General features: G+C 40.4%; 3 protein-coding genes and 1 long non-coding RNA gene across 5 annotated transcripts; 3 read left to right on the forward strand and 1 right to left on the reverse strand.

Moving 5' to 3' along the window:
- Nucleotides 1-339: 339 nt before the first annotated feature.
- LOC113169694 lies at nt 340-5,285 on the forward strand. The gene is made up of 5 exons (XM_026371297.1): nt 340-517; nt 623-1,144; nt 2,094-2,393; nt 2,825-2,915; nt 4,365-5,285. Exons 2-5 carry the CDS (start codon nt 757-759, stop codon nt 4,783-4,785), a joined length of 1,200 nt encoding a protein of 399 aa, XP_026227082.1. The 5' UTR covers nt 340-517; nt 623-756; the 3' UTR covers nt 4,786-5,285.
- LOC113169697 lies at nt 4,617-15,649 on the reverse strand. Of its 2 annotated transcripts, none has more exons than XR_003299576.1 (5): nt 15,403-15,646; nt 14,713-14,822; nt 8,752-8,819; nt 6,724-7,931; nt 4,617-4,695 (listed from the first exon to the last, which is right to left on the reverse strand). It is a non-coding gene; the product is annotated as an uncharacterized LOC113169697 (long non-coding RNA). The 2 variants fall into 2 exon arrangements; XR_003299577.1 differs by having other exon boundaries at nt 4,622-4,735; nt 7,802-7,931; nt 15,403-15,649.
- On the forward strand, nt 7,454-13,363 carry LOC113169696 (protein rapunzel-like). Its single transcript, XM_026371300.1, has 3 exons — nt 7,454-7,525; nt 10,038-10,123; nt 10,646-13,363. The coding sequence occupies exon 3, from the start codon at nt 10,676-10,678 to the stop codon at nt 11,357-11,359; it is 684 nt and encodes a 227-aa protein (XP_026227085.1). The 5' UTR covers nt 7,454-7,525; nt 10,038-10,123; nt 10,646-10,675; the 3' UTR covers nt 11,360-13,363.
- Nucleotides 15,650-15,679: 30 nt separating the features above from the next.
- On the forward strand, nt 15,680-18,310 carry LOC113169695 (protein rapunzel-like). Its single transcript, XM_026371299.1, has 3 exons — nt 15,680-15,862; nt 16,666-17,162; nt 17,294-18,310. Exons 2-3 carry the CDS (start codon nt 16,669-16,671, stop codon nt 17,982-17,984), a joined length of 1,185 nt encoding a protein of 394 aa, XP_026227084.1. The 5' UTR covers nt 15,680-15,862; nt 16,666-16,668; the 3' UTR covers nt 17,985-18,310.
- The last annotated feature ends 228 nt before the right edge of the window (nt 18,311-18,538 follow it).

Here is an 18,538-nt window from a genome sequence, read left to right on the forward strand (position 1 = left end):
TGAGGAACAAGGCAAGCAAACAAAATCTAAGTCAAATAAAGAGTGATGAAAACGCACATTTCACAGTAGATTACGCCAAATCTCCAAATCTCCAAAGCTAGCTGAGAAAACCACAGCTTGGCATGCTATTTACTTATTTTCTCCCAATTGTTTGCTTGTAATTGAAAAATCTGAATTTGAATAAACTAACATCATGGTGAAGTGTAGATTCATTAAAGTATAAAAATGGCTAAACTGCGACCTTCTCCTCCTACCTTATTATTATATAATAAGGTTATATTATATTATATTATATTATAGTATAGTATATTATTAATTTTTAAAGATGTGACACTGAAACAATAAACAAAAGTGAACCTGTCCCTTAATGTGAATGTGAGCAGTCACAGTAGCCTCCAGGCGGCGCTGTGGCCTCAGAACCTACATGCACTGACAGCTGCTGGTAGCGAAGAAGTAAACGCCGCAGGAAGCGAACCTGCATCTCCGGTGTTGTGAAACCAACCAGCGTCAGTCAGCTGTAAGTTTGTTTTGCTCTGGTTTTGTTACGAGTTGTGTGTTCGTGTGTTAAATGTGACTCTTTTGACGAGAGTGTGTGCGCGCTGCTGCCTCCGGTTTGCTGCAGCGTCAGATAGCCTAGCATCCTGAGCTGCATCCTGAGCTGCATCCTGAGCTGCATCCTGAGCTGCATCCTGAGCTGCATCCTGAGCTACCCCGACGCGCTCCTCTCGCTGGCATCAAAACAGCTCGATCCAAAGGATGAATTTAGCCAAAACCAGGACTCTGCATTCACACCTACGCGACGAGGAGGCTCTTGTGGTGGAAAACGCTATCCGGCTGGCGATAGACTCGATAATCAACGTGCTGTACGGTGTTGACAGCGCCAGGACTCATGAGTACCAGCGGATGGTGGGCGACAGGGACAAAGAGATCCAGCGGCTGGAGTGCAGGCTCCGGGAGATAGAGCACGAACTGCAGGTGCTCCGCCGGCAGGGATGCACCTGCGGGCTGTTTGGGAACCAGCAGAGCTTCGCTGGATCACAGACCTGCAGCGACCGGGAGAACAGAGAGCAGGGCGGGTTTGAAGCGGACTGCATGGGAACTGAAGGGACGGAAGGACCGCAGGAGTGTGAAATGAGCATCTCCTGTAAGTAAACACTTAAGATGATGTTTAGAGCTGGGGAGACTGTTTGAGTCTCACATTAGTGCTTTGTTACACTGACTTTACATTTATCTAAAATATCTGGTGTCCTCAGTGCTAGTACTACTATAAATAACGGGACACCCAACTTGAGATTCGATTATTAGGGGTTATTTAGTAGGATCAAATGATTTAGGTGAATTAAGTGGTAGTAATAATATTTAGATTTTGGGTAATATGGTAGAAGTATTTTTGGTAATGTGGTATTCTGATGTATAATGTATTCCTGTGGGGTGCTGGAGCCAATAACAGCTGGGCTACTAATATTATTATTAAAATATGATGTTACTGCATAATGCACATCCATTATCATGTGCATTTAGTGCAACTGACCTTTGACCTGAGCTGTCAAGTTTTGATAAATTAATGTGACCCATTGTCAAAATAGTTCCCTGTTTAAATAATGGATTTATTCTGTACATATTCATGTACAAGCAATTATTAGATTTAGATGAATGAATGAATCTGCTGATTATTCGTCTCATTGTCCCAACCCTACCCTTACCCACTGCTGATTACCTAGATCAGGTGCATCGTCCTGCTTTTGATTGATTGCACACATGATCCAGGTAATCAGGGGATAAGCTGGAAAACAAGGTCAAGGGGGGAGACTGGGATTGGCAACCAGTGTGATAATGTGAAGAGCACAAGTTAAATGAATTCATACCATGAATGAGAGGCTTATTTAATTAGAGCTGAAGTGGTTCATCACAAAAAAAAAACCCAAACAAACAGTGTTATCAATTTTGTTTTAAATATATTTATTTATTACATATAAATAAATATCAGTCAATTATAAGATCAGTCATATCTGTGCAGAGTGATTTATTCAAATGTGTACTTTTACACGCTCTAAATAAAACATGAATGACTCTTTTTCCTTCTTTCTCCACAGTGGGTCTTTTTGCAAGACCCCCCTCACACGTCTCCTCTCAAAGCCACGAGTCGGCTCTTCCATCATCACCCAGCAGAATGCGGCTGGATCAGACGTGCACCTCCCACTCCTCAGAGTCCTCAGGTGTGTCAGAGGTAGCCAGGAATCTGCCTACATCTCCAAGCAGCCTCATAATCAAAGAAGAGCCATATGATATCGACACAGTCATGATTAAGTGGGAAATGAGTGAGGAGAGACTGGGAGATCATCAGGAGACCAGAGGCAGTCCGTGTCTGGACGAAGAGGGTCCCAATGAAAAAAGTAATGTATCCTACCATTAATTACCATCATACATGAATATTCACATATATTTATTTGACATTGTTCTTCTGATAAACAGTTTGCATCTTAATTTAAACTGGATAAAAAGGAAACAGAAACTCTCAAATATTAAACATTTCTTAAATATACTAGATTTGCATTTTATATAGGGAACAATTTTGTTTAGCTGTTTTGTTGAATTAATTAATAATGTATATGGTTTAATTTGTTGAAAACGTATTTATATATTCAACATATATTGATATAAAAACTAAATCTTGTTTAGAAACTATCGACAATCCCCAGCCCTCTGCAACAACCTAAGTCAGAAGAGCTTAGCTGCAGTAAAAATGCCCCTGCTTTAAAAATGCATTAGCAGGTTTGTGGGATTGCATGACTAAGACACTGTTCATCCTTTCTGACATCTTTAGAAAAACAAGAAAACAGAGAAAGAAAAAAGCTCAAGGAGAAACCTCAAGCAGAGCCTGGCAGACACCAAATCACTGAGGGGGAACACCTGAGGTGAGTTAATGCATCGTTACAGCTAAATAACTGTGTTCTGCAGTTATGTCACTGTTTTCTACCTTGTCTGCCTAAAGCGCCATAATGCATAATTGGATAGATACCTAAAATATAGACAGAGTAATGTTATGGTTAGAAATTTTCTTAGAGCTCCATTAGCTCTTCATAATTAAGATCCTTATCAAACATTTGACTTTTTGAGTGTTAGCAGTTAATTTAGGATTATTTTCCATGATAAATTAGTTTCTTTGAGAGTTTAATCTATTAAGTCCAGCTGTTTTCTTAAAGCAACATTACCATTCAGATACCAGCTCCTGTTCTTCTCTTTTTTATGTAAGTTAACATAACCAACAATAAAGAAAAGTTGTTGTGCTCAACATACTCGACTACCAATCAAACAAATAATTTAAGGATTCAGTATGCCATGGATAGTAAAATCACTGAACTTTACACATATAAAGAACTACTAAATACTATAGCAATGAGCTGTTTCAAAACAATATGCAGTAGGTTCAAATTAAAAGGACGATAGTTTTAATGTTGTAGTAGAGTCAACATGGGGAAAAATGTGATGCTGGCTGTAAGTGATGCACTGTGTGTCAGAGCATTGCAGCTTGCTGTGTATGCGACTCCATAGCCTCGGACCAGTCAGAGTTCCTTCTGACCTCCGTCCACCACAACATTAAAACCACCAGGTGGTATTACTGTTGTGTATAATGATATTGATAAAGACTCTGTAACTAATGTGGATCATGCTTCTTGTTAATCTTCTCATCTGATCTGCTTAATATAGCTGATACTGACCCTGATACAAAGGTAGATCCCAGTTTCACAGATTACAGTATAATGTCTTCAGTTTGCTCGTCTTACCCGAGCAACAGAAGAAAAAGTCAAAGATATTTAAGTCCTCATACACTGGCTGGGTAATTATTAAAAACATGAAACATTTTAGCACAAAAACGTTTACGGTGCTGTGAAAATGATCATCTGATGATCTATCATCTGATTAATTGATGCTAAATTCAGTCCAAAACTGGCAAAAAAACGGGTATTAAGAAAAACAATTTACCATCTTGTACTTTGACAAATGCTACCTTAAACACAGATCAACTGTTTCCCTAAGCAGCAGCATGTGTCAGCTGATAACAACTGGACCCTTCAGCATTTCATGCTACAGCAGCACAAATTATTAAATTTGTAATGGCAGAAGGTGGTGTCAGGGCAGTCCTAGTAATCCAGCTTCTCCTAGAATTAGCCATCTGACTAACTGCATGTAACTGCAGATAATAACATTGTGAAACATGCAGATCTGTTCACTTGTAAATTACGTTTGGAGTTGAAGAAATTATTATTATGTTAGCCTATGCATTGGAAGAAAACATGAATTAGCATTTGTACTGCTTACTGTAGTGATCTTCATACCATCTGTGTGATGCTTTTTCACCTCAGGAACAAGAAGAAGACTGTGCCGATGTCTGAGCTACCAGAGGAAACCCAGAGACAAAAAAGGGCAGCTTGGAGAGCGGCTTCCAGGCGGTATTACGCTCGGAAAATAGCCCGTCAACAGGCAAGCCCCTCGTGCTCCAGCCCCTTTCCACACATTCCAGCTTCTCAGTTTTCACAACCCATCTCTCTTCTGGATAAGAGAAGGAGGACGCTAATATCTGAGCTGCCCGAAGAGTCTCAGATGCTGCAGAGGGAGGCATGGAGGGCAGCATCCAGGAGGTACTACGCTCGAAAAATCGCTCGCCACCGGCTCGACCCCACACAGTATGGACACCTGCTCCAGAGCAAAGAGCCATCAGGAGAATCACAGGGACCTAACAGAGAAGGATCCCACACAACCAGTGGAGGAATAATGTGCAGCTGATTACATTAAACACTGTAATATGTAAATGTCTGTATTCTGTTTGTTTTTTTTTTCTACTTGTATAATATAAATACAAACTGTACAATAGTGAGGTTTGTCTCAGGTCTTCCGACATGATCCAAATAGTTTGAATCCAGTGTTTTAATCTGAATCTGAAACTTGAATTATGCAACTAAAATGCCTGACAACACTGCATTCAACATCATGGCTCTAATTTATTGTTGACTCCATTACAGTCTTCTCCGGCGCACTGCATGCGTGTTTGAAGACTGAAGCTATTCTGAGGCAATATAAAGCTTTTGAACTGTATTAGATGTTCAACAGCCACTGTAGCAATGAAGCGCCCCTTGAGTCTAACATTTGCAACTACAATCAAGGCATCTGCGATGGGCAAATTATGGGAGCTACATCTTTGCGTTACTGTTGCCAATGCTTTAATAGTAAAAGGTTAATGTGTTCTGTTCTTTTAAAAAATGTTAATAAAAACCAAAATTTGAATACATCGTCTTTTGTCTATTGCAATAATGTCTCTCTAAATTTATGTCATTAAAAATTCTGACAAATGTGTGAATTATTTCCGGTTTTGTCAAGAAATACACATATTTGAGTTGATGCTAAATAAACTCATTGATCCAGCTTTAGTGCAGAAAGCTTTCTTTTTTCCCCATATGTTTTTTTTTCTTATTATACACAATAAGATTTCAATTTCTCTTTTTTTATAATAGTAAGCTTGTAATGATACTAAAAGGCAATGCCTTGTAGCTAAATAAAAAGGACTTCTTGCGGAATAAGAAAAATTGGCCTCTAGATTCACAAAGAAAGAATAATTAGGAATCCGGGATCACTTGACTTGTACACGTCAGTGCCTCTCGTTGTTGCCTCCAGGCCTAATTATTGTGGCTTTCAAACCGTCAGCAGAGCGCTCCTTCTGCCCCCCAGCTAGAAAAAAGGACGTTTTGCAACAGAGGCTGTTTGGCACAGAGGATCCTATAGATCCTTTGTGCTACAGCAGCGACATTACGCATGTTGACCGCAGCCGGGCGCACAGCTGATCTTGCACAAATGTGGTACAGTAGTATGATATAGCACTGAGCTTTCATGGCACTGAGCTTTTATGGCACTTAGCATTCATGGCACTGAGCGTTCATGGCTCTGAGACTTCAGTTTGAAATCTGATCTGTTTGACAGCTGCTGTGGGAAACGCACAATGAGGACAGGCGTGCGTCCGGCTCGAGCTCCGGCTGTGCTGGGAAGCTGATTGAAGGCTGCACATGCGCTTGTCTGAGGGTGGACAGTCGTTTCTGAGCAAATAACGGGAGCTTTGTTATTTGTAACAGACAATCAGCTTTTTATTTCTATTTTTTCACCATTTTCCACTACAAATAGCAGCGAGCACAGAGCTTCTCGTGAGTTTCTTTTGCCTGAGGCTGGGTATTTCAAACAGGAGATGCGGGGTCTTTAACCTGCTGGAGACTCAGGTCTGGACACGAAGGGAGGCAAACGCCCATTCTATATGTGCTGTGGTAACGTACAGCACGACGTAAACATCACAGACCACAGAGAGGCTGTGAGGGGAACATGACGGTCCTACAACGGCAGCTACCAGCATAATTTGCATGAGCGTTTATTTTGAGCAAAACAGCTTCAACCGTCGGACTTCACTGGATTTGTCTGCGTGTTTTCATGCATATAACCTACAGCTATATTCCTGTCTACAGTAGATGCTTGAATTTAGTTTTGGCTCAGTCAACGCTGGATAAAAGGACCAGACTCGTGGCCAGACTCTGGCGCACAGGAAGGCTGCGCATTTGCCCGCATAACAGGTCCTATTGGTCAAATAGATGATTTGAAAGATTTTTATCCTTTCTACACTGCTTTAAGCATTAAGAAGACTATATTTAAGCTTGTGTTTTACAATATATAACGTAAATAACTTACTTGTCTGCGGTCCCATTGCGCCATCTGGTACTTTGGTCTCATTGCACTTTATCTTCGTCTTTAAAATCGTCATTATCTGATTGCAGTTTTTAATTTTTCAGTATAGCTGGTGAAAGTTAGACCTGATTTTTATTATAAATGCCATTTAAGCTGGATAAACTCTTGTTTTTTTTCTCCTGGAACCTTTGGAGAGCTCTTTGTGCGTTTGGATACACCTGTGCACTTTTGGAGATGTCCATTTGGATCCATACCTCTCTCCTTGCGTTGTTGGATTCTGCTCTCATGAAAATATTTTTCTTCGAGTTTTTTCGAGTCAGATTCACAGAAAATCGTCTCTTTGACTCGTAAATCCCATCAATAGGCTGTTTGTGCTTCCCGCATTTGCTCCAAGGCTTGGCAAACGCACAAAAAGCAGCTGTAAGTCTCTGAGAGATCAGCTGCGTCCTGACTGACAATTGCCGTTCAGTACCAACTGTATAACTACTGGATGGACCAAAATAAGTTGAAACTATAGGGGTAGCACAAAGTATATTAGAGGAGGGGGTTCTACTGTTTAAGGCCAATGTCATGCCATTTTAAAGTGGCATTTTGGTGCTCATGAATATTTGGGGCCTAAATAGCTTTATTTAGGGGTTTTGGGGCTCTCAGAGTCCTTTAAAAATGGTTTAGTCCAAATTGGTCACCCCTACATATTCATCTTACATGGAAGTGTCCTTTTTTGCAGGGATTGCTGGGAAGAAGAAGGAGGTTGTCGAGGTTGGGACATTGGAGAGGGAGGTATAAGCTGAGCCACTGTCAAAAGGTAAGAAATCCTCTGTTCTGCTGTGGCCAATGGTGCCCAATGGTGGCTGAGAGGCAGATGGAGACGGTTTACTCCACATTTAGAGAGAGAAATTAAGGTTTTGAGGTGTATTTTGGTGTCTTTAGAGTGTGATTGAACAGGGTAGGTCAGGGCATTATGGTGTGCATTAACAAGGAAACATGGAGGGACGGCTAGGGGGAGCCATAGCTGCTCAGGAAGGCAGCAGCTGGGCCTGAGCTGTTTGACAGAGCATGTTTAGCTTTCTGTAGTACTCACAAAGACAGAAGAAAAGAAGATGACACTCCATTGTTGCATGTCTTCATTAGTAGAGCTATTGTTTGAACTGCATTAGCCTCAAGGGTGTACTTCCTCAGAGGAGATTCCCAACTGCCACACAGGATGTGACCTGTAAATACAGAGAGCAAATTGTCATGTTGCATGAAGACGTGGCAGAAAAACACTCAAACAAGTCGTGAATATGTAACTCGTGTAGGTTAGGAACCCTCAGATTAGAATATGTGTAGATTTGGATTAGCCTAGCCTAGCATAGCTAGTGATCATGGAAAACATTCAAGATGGCTGCTCCTCTGCAGAGAAACAGGTGAGAGCAGGCGGACACTTCCTGATTAGACTGACAGAGCTGCTTTGTGCAAAACCAACACACAATCTAATGCTGATACTTAATAGTGGCTTAAATTCTATCTTCCTATGGCTAGTTTATACATAGGCACACAATAATGAAGAAGCTGAATGACTCAACAACTTTAGACCAGCACTGTCTGACTTGAAATGTGCAGCTGTCTTTAATTCCCATGCTGCCACAGAGCATTGACTCGTTAACCCATAGAGAGGGATTCAACTCAGGAGCTGTCACTGGTCACATTTCACGTCCTTAAATAGCATTTTTATTAATATATAAAACCCACATGTTTCTAAATTAATCCTCAATGCTTTTCAAAATGTCCAAAATGATTAAGATTGCCCGTTAAGAAGAAGCACTGAAGGTCAGGAGCTGATTTAAGAATGATTTCATTTGCACAAAGGGTTAATTTATTTTTGGAAATGTAAATACTCATTCAAGAGGCTGTCAGATGTACCCAAATGTTCCAGTTTGTGATAAATATAGCTCAGATGAGTTCACCGTACTTCTTAAAAACATACATTTTACAGTAGTATCGTTTAGAGAGGTCATTGGCATCAAAAATATAAATTAACCCTTTCATTACCTGCATCTCCTATTGTAGTTTGCACTGTTGGGTGGAGACAGCGAGTGGTTCCTCCTGCAGAACATCATCTGTAGAAGAAAATGAATAAAAATAGAAATATAATTTATCAATCATTTAGTTGCTATTAAGTTATAAATATATATAATAAAAAATATTTTTTAACTGGTAGTCAAACCATGAAAGAAAACACTAAAGGAGACATTTATGTGCACAGCAGATGATCTTCAACACAAACACTGGAAAGATGCTATGTAAAATACACAAAAAGAGATTTATGAAGAATCTTAAAAGGGACTAAATGTCATTTTACAGGATTTTACAAGTGAAACCTTCACAAAAATCTAAATAGGTAAAAAAAAGCTCAGGTTCTTGTTGATTCCAAGTATTTAAACACATCATTTAAAGTTAACCTGAAGTTAAAGGGTTAAATCCTGAATTGCTTTCAGTCCACAGCTGTGGTGCTGAAATCAGATGAAGGCAGTTATGGGTGTTGTCTTTGAGGTAAGAAACTGCCCCCTCTGGTGGACACCAGGATCTACGTCTCAGAGGCCGGTCTCCACTTGCTCAGCCTTGTGGTCATCAGCTGTGTGGGTCTCTGATGTCAGCACAACACTCTCCATGTCCGAGTGGTATATGCCTGAAGTACCACACATGCTAAGCCATATCTGAGAGTCACTGAGGTGTAGGAGAGGATACTTCATACACCCACACTATGTCCCTCCCGGTCTGAGGTGCTGTGAGGCCCTGAGCCACATTTAGCTTTGTGACTGGTGTCACTGTACTACAAACATGTGAATCTGATGTCAGACTTTCTCTTGTTTCCTTCAGTTAGCTTACACTGTTTTAAGTGCAAACGTCTAAATTCACCCTCTGTAGGAGCTTGAAACCATACAACAATAAGTAGTAGCTCCTGTTATGCAATAAACAAGTCTTACAGCTCAGCCACCTATGACATATTTGTTTTTCTACTGAACTGTAGCTGAAGAGTTTCTCTGTCCGCACCCATTAGCTGCTGCTAACGTCTCGTGCCACTCCCATTCAGCTCGCTGCTGCTACTGAGGAGCTATCGGCTTGGTCCATAGAAACACACAGAGAGCAGGCTGGTGCTGAACGGCTCCAGTGCTGAACTGCGCTGTGTCGCAGAGATGGAGAGGCTGTTAACTCCTTCACTGCTGAAAACATGGGGAAAGCTAATCTGTTCACTTCCTGGTTCAGAGAGACATAGTGCTCTGCGTGTTCTGTGTTTGTATCGGGTCTTGTGTCTGAATCTGTGTGTTTCTTTTCAGGACTCCTGTTCTGCACCAGTGCCACTTTCTCACGTGGACAAAAGAGCCTGCAGCTCGTGTCTGAGCTGGTAGAGAAGAAATCTGATGTAAGATGCTACAACTAAACAAAGCACCAACAACACATCACCAACTGATTTCTGTCAGGATCATTTTGGAATATATTAAATATTATATATATTTATGAATGTATGTTAGGAAAATGTTCTGTGAATCTGGTCAAAGCAGTTAGAAAACACGCTGTAACAAACACTTGATTGGTGATAACAGATAATGAAAAGACTTGATTCACATTTTACATTTACATTACATATAAACAATCTGGTCTTTTCTACATTACTTACATAAGATCTAATGTAGATAATGCTCATAAATCTAAATAAATATAATATAGATGTTAAAGTTGGTTGGTCAAACAGTTTTTTACATCACAACATGCTGTTTGCTACTATACATGAAAAGGCTGGAAGGAGTGATGAGTTGCTTTTTATATAAAGATCAGAAAAATGTATTGTAAAAAAATCTTAGATTTTATACTAGTTACTCTGCACTATGTACTGGAAAATTATCCACTTGTTGTTTGAATAACATCCTTTAACATCTTTACACAGTGACCTCAACATCTGCACCACCAGGACATCATGATGGACGAGGAGATCATTGAGGATCGGGCCAAGCTCAAGCAGGGCCTGGTCAAAGTTCTCCAATGTGTGGCCACCATCTCCTCAGCAGCAGCTGTGGTTAACCCCATCTTTGGTGTTGCCGGTTCTCTCATTCGGGTGGTGCTGCACCAAATCGATGATGAAGACATCCGCACCCTTAAGCGTGAGTTTGGCTCGGTCAACCGAGCGCTGGACCAGATCTCCCAGCAGAATCGAAACACACTGGTGCAGATCAAGAAGGAAACACTGGATGGCCAGTACTCACAGGTGGAGGAGAACCTGAAGAACCAGTTCAGAAAGTTCATGGAGATGGTGGAGGCACGGCCGGAGCTCCGTGAGCGCAAGAAGGAAGACTTTGAGGAGAGCTATTCCAATGACTTGGGAGACCAGAACCTGCACACGCTCTACGATGGCGTGGTGGGCAAGCCAAAGCTCTTCAGCAGGCCCATCCTGGAGGTCTACCTGAAGCACTCGCAAGGCGACCGCCACACCATGGAGCGACTGTGCACACGCCTCACCTACCTGTTCTGCATTGGCCTTATTGCTCTCATGGGCTACGCCGCCGTCATCGGAGACGATGAGGAAAGTCTGAGTGAGGAGTGGGCCGAGAAAATGGAGCACGTGCAAGAGAAGATGCAAGAGGCTCTTCGCAAGTGCAAATGAACAAGAAGCATGAAGACCTTTCTGTCTCTACCACTGCTTTTTCTTTCATATCCAGAGCCCATATGTCCACATTCCCTCTAAAATCTTCTTTCTCCTGGCTTTTCCTCTCCCTGTAAGCACTTTGTGAGCATCTATGTTATATTGCTTGAAATCCCAGTGACAATAATGTCACCAGTATATCTCATATGTCCAAGCTGGATAAAATGGTCTTTGAGCTGCAGGCATTTATTCTCCATCCACGTTTAGATGAAGACGGCTTATTTAATATACAATATTTACCTGTTTTCCATTGGCATCACATCTAATTTACATATCAATTCTCCTAGTTTTGGTCTAGCACTGTGAACTGAAACAAACATCTTACACATGAATCAACCGTAGGCTCATTACAGTGAATAGTAAACACATTAAAACCTAAACAATACACTAAAAACTAAATGTGAACTTTTACAACAGCAGTGTAAGTTAATTACATCCCAGAAATGATCAAAAAACACATTTAACAGTGCTTAAACATATGTGTAGCTTTAGTGTGAGATGTTGTATCCTTATTATGCACTTTGGGAAATGATTTGCTGTTTATTAAATACATGTATTTACATGTATTACACTACATGGAGATGGGTTTGTTAAAATGCAAAGTTACCAAGCTGTCATATGAACATAACACCACTACAAGACGGCCTATAAACACTGTAAATGAGAGTCTATATTCTATTATTATTATTATTACTATTATTATTATTATGCCTTCAAAATAGTAAACAGTCAAGTTAGATATATATATATAATTTATAATGTTAAAAATTCAAATAGAACCAAAGCAAGGAACAGATACCCCAAAGTTTTCTAAATGATGAATGTTTAAAAAAAACAAACCATACTGTGTGTCCGACCAACAGAGGCTTCTTATGTTTGGAGCTTGTCCTACTCTGTAAACCTGTTGCTGTGAAGCGGTAAATGTAACCTAATCTTACACTAATATTTCTGAGGCTGCTGTTCTGAGCTCTTTGTCTTATTTTAGATGAATGTTTCCAGTTAAAAATTGAAACACTAAAAGGAAAGTCATTAAAATCGGATCGTATGTAACACTACAATCTGGCAAACTCAAAATTAAATATTATTTGGTATGAGGTGAAAATAAGCAACAGCTGTAGTTTGTGCTTCTGCCTTCACAACAGCAAGTATTTATATTATGTATACACAGTATAACTAAGGTATCGGACTCTGTAAATGTGGTATTATAGGAGGTTTAGACGTCACAGCCCTTTCTTGACTTGTGCAATTCTCTCACTCGTTTTCTATTTTATATGCAGGAGGTACATCAAGTGCTGTGGTAATATACCCATAAAATTAGGAGTGTTCTAATAATATTTTAGATCCTTTTTTCCCCCAGTTAACGTCAACATCAGGACACATTTAAGGCTCCTCTCATGCACTTCATCAACTGACCAACAGTGCCTTTATGTGCCATTACTTTTGTATCCATGTTTTATTTTGGGTTTTTTGCTTAGAGAGTATATTCATGTATAAAGCATTATTTTAAATGCATAGTCTATGTGCTGCAGTTCAGGTTTTGAAATTGTGTTTAAATGTTTGTAAACGTCAGTTTTTGTTCTAGCAATCACTGCACCGGGACTGTGCAGACTGTTAAATACGGTAGAAAAGTGGACTAAACGTGATCACTACACATTTAATTATCAGTTTATGTGTATGTTTTTCCATTTTTCCAAAGTCTAGACCATAATCCTTTCAATATACAACAGTGCACTACATGGTTTTATTGAGTCTAGAGAAGTGTCCCATATCTCTTATTGTTACTATAGATTCAGTATACGCTACAAGAATATAGTCAAAGTGCTGTTGAAATGGAAGAAGTTTATAGTATGAACCTCATGAGGCTTTTTATAAAAAGGCCTTTTGTGAATGTTGCCTTTTTTGTTATGGCGCTTTTCTGCCTGGTTGTATATGCACTACTATAAATAAACGAGTGAATAATACTGAGTTCGAGTGGTCAGTCGTTTAATAAAAATGCTTCATAATAAGACTTGTGTTTGACTGAACATAATATATGAATATATGAAAAACAAAGTATAAGTATTAGGAACCTATTCAGAGAATTAAATTGTGTTTCAATGTTAATTCGATTCCTAATTCCTGTTGTAGGTGGTGTGTTCATTATCCACTGAGTTCCTACTTCTATATACTGTATATGGGCCCTACCAGCCAGAGTCACGGCCTGATCTAACTGCCAAGAAGATTTTGTTCTAAGCAATGAACTGCTCTCTTCACCGGAGCAGTGCAGTCTGGCTTTAAGAAGAAGATAGAAATGAGTGAGTAGGATGACACATGCATTAGAGTGTCCAGGCTGAGAAACAGGCGTCAAGCTCTCTTCCATCGTCATCGCTAAAGTCTGCATCTCACAAAATGTCCTTTGTAATCTGAACACCTCAAACTTAGATTTATGTGAGCATTACACTTTTTTCTACTCTTCCTCTGTCCAGTGTCTGTGTTATTTTGCTTATCTTCATCTTTCATCCTTTTTCCTTGTTCAGGTTTTCTATATAATTCTGTATACAGTCATATTTTCTAAGGTCTTAAGCCTTAAACACTGTAAAATGCTTAGAGATGACATATGTTGTGATTTGGCACTATATAAATAAAACTGCATTACATTTAATTTATTGTATATGTTATCTTGCTCAGTTGTGCACCAGGGTCTCCCACTCATCTTTTCTCTTTCGTTAGTCAGTTTGCACAGGCTCAGTGAAGGGAGTAGGACACAGTATCCAATGAGATGTGTAGTTTGTTAGCAATTACTCACACGGAATAGCATTAATTACTTATAACTTTCATGATCAATTAACCTTTTAAACTGATAAATCAGGAGTTCTTTACTATTATTAAATGTGTATAACGCAGAAATGTCCTCTGGTGGCGCAAGAGACTGGTGTATACAGTTGTAATTTAGGAATGTGTACACAAGAGGGCGCTAGTACTTCACTTGCTTGGCATCACACTGTTTGCTCCCTGAGGGCCACAGTGCTTAAGCATCACATGCCCACTTTCAGAATGATGATATTAAAAACCCACTTTTTGCATCCGACAGGTCGTCTGTCTGATGTTTGTGAAGGACATCAGGATTCAATCAGAGGATCAAAATTAGGTAAATGATGTGTTTTAAAAAAAGCATACACTGGAGGTTAAGTACTGCTTTTATGTCCGTGATCCATCAGTTTCCAGATGAACAGGTTTGCACTTACAGCTCAGAGTTGGGGACTCAAAACCGGAAAATGTGCATTTCAAGCAGCAGAAATGCAGATGACTGAGATACAAAGCTTTGAGGCGCTTACCTGCCCCGAGGACATGAGCGTCTCTGAGCCACTGACGCACGCCGTCTGACGTGATGGAGTTCATTTTTCCTCTTCATGACACGAGCTCGGCTCGGAGATTTCATTTTCACCTGTAGTGAAACATTATTTTAAAAATTCAAGTAAAAATCTCAAAGACATATCGCGGTGTCATTTTCACATGGAGTGGAATCCACCACGAGCTGGAGGAGAAACGATTTGAATAAAGATTTTTTTAGTGAGAGTGAGGGAGGTTCATGTTGTGCGGTCACAGGGCGCGTCGTGTGCGCACAGAGGAGCTTTCATCTCATCATAATTAAGTCCTACAACTCTTAAGATGTTAATATTTTGATTCTAAATTAGTTTTTACATCGGGTTTAACGTGTTATTTTATATTTGTCACCAACCTTACTGGAGATGGTGACGCACGTCATTGCTGTAGTTATAAATAAACACTGTTGTTGTCAGATTCGCCCCCTGCAAACCACAATTTAATGTATTATGATTTTAGCATGGCCTAAATCTCTGGGCGATTTCACACCGCAGCTATAGTCTACAGAAAACAATGAAACATGTTAGGATTTCAGAAGCTGTTGTGGTAAAGAAAAACCATGATGCCATATCAAGATATCGTAGAAACGCTACAAATGAAGAACACAAAGTCAGATTTTCGATTCTCTTATCACGTCTTACCTTAAGTTTGGATCCTCGAATACTGACAACTGATGAGGCGCATTGGGCGAAGAGACATTTGCGCCAAGTGCGCAAGAGATCTCCTTCAGATGAAAAATCCTAAATTTGCTGGAAATCCGTTAGAACTGGAATATTTCAATTTCAATTTCCGTTTCTTTAAAAGCCACTGAATCTATCTTTCATGGTGCCATGAAGGCAGCAAAAAACATAGAACCGACCACATATTTCACCCCTTGCAGTTTGCGCTGTCTCCCCCCTCTCTTTCCCTCTCTGTGTCTCTATTCCTCTCTCTCTCTCTCTTTTGCAGACATTGAGTGCGCATCTCCTCTCCTGCTTTTGGACCCTTCTTTAGCCCCACAGTGGATTAGAGAACCGTGGGAATTTTCTCCAACTTAGAAGAAAAAAAAAACTTCCTTGCAGCTGTTGGAGCGTGAAGGAGCAGCAGGGTCATTTATTTGAGGTACAATGAAAAACTGTTATTATAGGAATGTTACGAATGTGTTCAGAAAGGGTAAATATGCTGTAAGGTGTGTCCGAAGCGCTCAGGGGACTGTGCGTAAAAAGCCTGTCCTTGCGCTTTTATTTTGCGTGCGCATGACCGTTAAAATGGTGCAGTTTGGACACATAAGTCCTTTCTTCATATATTTTTCCTAAGGAATGCTTTTGAAACATACAGTCTGCATGGATACGTAGTAATAAGAATATAGTAATTCAGAGAACAGTTTCAGAGATGAACAGCAGGACAAATGCCGACGTTCATTTGTTACGGAGTTGGGTGACGCAGCATCTGGTGTCTGTCCACAGACAAACGTCTGAACAGGGAGGCAATTAATGTTTGTCAGGTTGCAGCAGGGATGAAAGGGGATTTTTAAACACGGTTTGGTCTTCGTCTCTTCTGCTATGACATGAGTCATTTGCAGACCCAAGGGCATTTGTGTCATTTTCTCAGGCCCCCATTTTGTTTACATGACATCATAACCTGCATCTTCTACAGTGGGTACGTTTCTTCTGTGTTACAAAGGATTTGATGTATTACATCTGACAAAAAGTTCACATTTATATGTTGCATTTGAGTCTGTCATCTGATTTATCCTAAAACATGAAAAAGGGAGATAGTTATGGTGCATTTAAACATTGTGTTACATCATTTTGGAAAAAAACCTACAATGTATTCTAAAAGCTGCTGGGATACTAGAAAACCATTTTAGCAACACTTTCCTTTATTTGTGTTTGACAAAAGATTTTGTTCTCTCTGTGTCTCAGAACATGTCCAATTCTTTGGAGAAGGTTGTGGCCCAGAAGAAGGAGGCCATCGAGGCAGTAATGGACATGTTTGAGAGGGGGGCTGAGGTGTTGGCAAGTGCTGTGGGTGAGCTCTTCCCTCTCTGTGAGGCAGCTGCCCCGGTTCTCCGCCTGGCCTTAGACAATGTCCAGAGCAAAGAGGTCTTCTATGTCAAAGAGCAGTTCCTAACTGTGAGGAACAAGCTTGACGTGATCTGCACCCAACTGGAAGACATCGACTGTGAGATAAAGAAGGGGAGACTGGACTCCCAGTACTTTTTGGTGGAGGAGAACATTAGGAACCAGTTTCGGAAGTATATGGATATCTTGGAGGCGAAACAGCAGTTCAGGGAGGTGAAGACGCGGCTTTTTCTGGAGCATTTTGCCAAAACTGGAGGAGAAAAAAATCTGTATGTGTTGTATGATGCTTTAATGGGGACTAACACCTTTGGAGAGTCCGTTTTAGAGCTCGTAGAAAGGTAAACTTTTGTATTTCTTTTGTTTATGTTAAGTATTTACAGTATTTCCAGATTATTCACCTGCATCCTTTTCCAAGGTCTCTGGATAGGAACACCAAATAAATACCTTAATGTTGTGCTCTTCTTTGCAGGTATGTGGCGAGGAACCGCCGTCTACTTGAAGATTTCTGTGTTCGGATGAAGGAGCTCTTCTGTTTGGGCTTGATTGCTCTGCTGGGTCATTGTGCTTTAACCCCAGGCCAAGAGGAAGAAGAGGAAAAAATCCAAGAGTGGAGCAGGAAAATTGAAGAAGTGGAATCCAGAATGAAGACAATTATTGACTCTTGTATCACAGCCTTCCCAGAGCAGGCGAAACTAGATGCTCAGCGCCTCCTGCAAGAAAAAGAACAAGAGAATCTGCAAGATACGACTCAGCAGCTACTAGAGTTCTTGGTAAAAAAGTACGACTGGGTCAGCTGGTCGGTGCGATTAATCAACCATTCAGGCAGCACCTACCGAAACTGGCGAGCAGGGGAGCACTTTCATCATGTGGCAGGAAAGAACTGGTTTGAGGTGCTCCAGGTGAACAACATAAATCTAGTGGTATCCTACAGCACCAAACCCCAGCCGGTGCCCAGCGACTGCATCCGGCAGGTGATGGAAGGTCAGGGGAAGAAGGGAAACGCCCCGGCAGTGGTGGAGGTGTTGGAGAAGCAGCTTTGTGGGTTTGTGGTTCATGCCGTGAGTCGCCACAAGGAGTCTGCAGCTGCATGGAGCTTTCCAGAGGACTGTCACTACTGGGAGAGACACAAGAATGTGGCAGTGTGTGTGCATTCAGAGTAAAGTTGATGCATGTTTGACATTGTAGGATTTCACAGCAGAGTCTTGATTTATGTTGTTTAATCATCTCTGGAAAGTACTGAATCTCAGAAACCTGCACTTATCTGAAACAATAAGTATAGTGTGTTATTTGGAAATCTACCTGATGTAACCACTCCTCATTAAAACAACACACTACACTATGTAATGTAAATAACCCAAAACAAGTCCTGCATTAAAGCCTTGGAGATAATTTAGAGTATTAAAAGGAATTCAATCTTAAAAAATATATTTCCGACATTTTCAGATTCTGGACACTGATGTATAAGTGAGAAAGTAGCATTTTAATATTAAAGCTGGTTGAGGTAGTGATAGTTTCAACTTCTTAATGAACAATGAGGTAATTTCATCCAGTGGTTCTTAGCCTGGTGGTGGCATATCGTCAGAAGAGTCACAAAATAAATCGAGAAACCTTGTGGGATAATAAAAATGACAAAAAAAAAAAACAAAACAAAAAAAACTTATCTGAAATATGACGAGGGATTCCAACATTACTTCTCTGTAATGGGAAGTATTTA

The sequence above is a fragment of the Anabas testudineus genome, chromosome 16 (assembly GCF_900324465.2).
Source record: "Anabas testudineus chromosome 16, fAnaTes1.2, whole genome shotgun sequence".
In the NCBI taxonomy this organism is placed as follows: Eukaryota; Metazoa; Chordata; class Actinopteri; order Anabantiformes; family Anabantidae; genus Anabas; species Anabas testudineus.

What these genes read in the sequence shown, in the direction of transcription:
- LOC113169694 (XM_026371297.1), top strand. Translation starts at nt 757, where the DNA reads ATGAATTTAGCCAAAACCAGGACTCTGCATTCACACCTACGCGACGAG. An exon ending in AGAGGGTCCCAATGAAAAAA is followed by an intron (nt 2,394 to 2,824) that starts GTAATGTATCCT and finishes TGACATCTTTAG; the next exon opens with AAAAACAAGAAAACAGAGAA. An exon ending in ACTGAGGGGGAACACCTGAG is followed by an intron (nt 2,916 to 4,364) that starts GTGAGTTAATGC and finishes TTTTCACCTCAG; the next exon opens with GAACAAGAAGAAGACTGTGC.
- LOC113169696 (XM_026371300.1), top strand. Translation starts at nt 10,676, where the DNA reads ATGATGGACGAGGAGATCATTGAGGATCGGGCCAAGCTCAAGCAGGGC.
- LOC113169695 (XM_026371299.1), top strand. Translation starts at nt 16,669, where the DNA reads ATGTCCAATTCTTTGGAGAAGGTTGTGGCCCAGAAGAAGGAGGCCATC. An exon ending in GTTTTAGAGCTCGTAGAAAG is followed by an intron (nt 17,163 to 17,293) that starts GTAAACTTTTGT and finishes TCTTCTTTGCAG; the next exon opens with GTATGTGGCGAGGAACCGCC.